Source organism: Mustela nigripes, unplaced genomic scaffold, assembly GCF_022355385.1.
Source record: "Mustela nigripes isolate SB6536 unplaced genomic scaffold, MUSNIG.SB6536 HiC_scaffold_3178, whole genome shotgun sequence".
NCBI lineage: Eukaryota > Metazoa > Chordata > Mammalia > Carnivora > Mustelidae > Mustela > Mustela nigripes.
Window position 1 is genome coordinate 3,101 of NW_026742584.1, and position 860 is coordinate 3,960.

Sequence of the window (860 nt, forward strand, 5' to 3'; positions counted from 1 at the left end):
CCTCAGTACAGTATTTGTAAGCCCTCTTCCAGCCCTGACCGTCCCCCATCTAAGATCTAACCACACTCCTACTGATTATCTCTTATGCACCTATGTTGTCCTGTTCTGTAGCACACAGTGATGGTGTACCAAATGCCTGAGACTTTTCTCAAGAAAGCCTTTGCTGTGTTTGTCCTTGGCTGATGACAGAAGGGATTGCTCATGGAAAAAGGCAATTGGTCCTCCCCTGTGACGGGGTTCATTCTTCTGGGCCTCTCAGCGCACCCTAAACTGGAGAAAATGTTCTTTGTGCTCATCCTCCTGATGTACCTGGTGATCTTACTGGGCAATGGGGTCCTCATCCTGGTGACCGTCCTTGACTCCCGCCTGCACATACCCATGTACTTCTTCCTGGGGAACCTCTCCTTCCTGGACATCTGCTACACAACCTCTTCAGTCCCTCTATTCCTAGATGGCTTCCTCAATCCCAGGAAAACCATCTCCTTCTCAGCCTGTGCCGTGCAGATGTTTCTCTCCTTTGCTATGGCAGGGACAGAGTGTGTGCTTCTGGGCATGATGGCATTTGATCGTTATGTGGCCATCTGTAACCCCCTGAGGTACCCCGTGGTCATGAGCAAGGCTGCCTATGTGCCCATGGCGGCCAGCTCCTGGGCTATTGGTGGTACGGCTTCTGTGGTACACACATCTTTGACAATTCAGCTGCCTTTCTGTGGGGACAATGTCATCAACCACTTCACCTGTGAAATCCTGGCTGTCCTGAAGTTGGCCTGTGCTGACATCTCCATCAATGTGATCAGCATGGGGGTGACCAACGTGATCTTCCTGGGGGCCCCAGTTCTCTTCATCTCCATCTCTTATGT

The 860-nt window shown here is 51.3% G+C and overlaps 1 protein-coding gene across 1 annotated transcript; it reads left to right on the top strand.

Annotated features, from left to right (window-relative positions):
- Positions 1 to 201: 201 nt before the first annotated feature.
- Positions 202 to 852, top strand: LOC132009011 (olfactory receptor 2S2-like; the record flags this gene model as incomplete). The annotated part of the gene is made up of 1 exon (XM_059387445.1): positions 202 to 852. A coding segment is annotated over exon 1 (651 nt), but the record flags the coding sequence as incomplete, so codon positions are not given.
- Between the last annotated feature and the right edge of the window lie 8 nt (positions 853 to 860).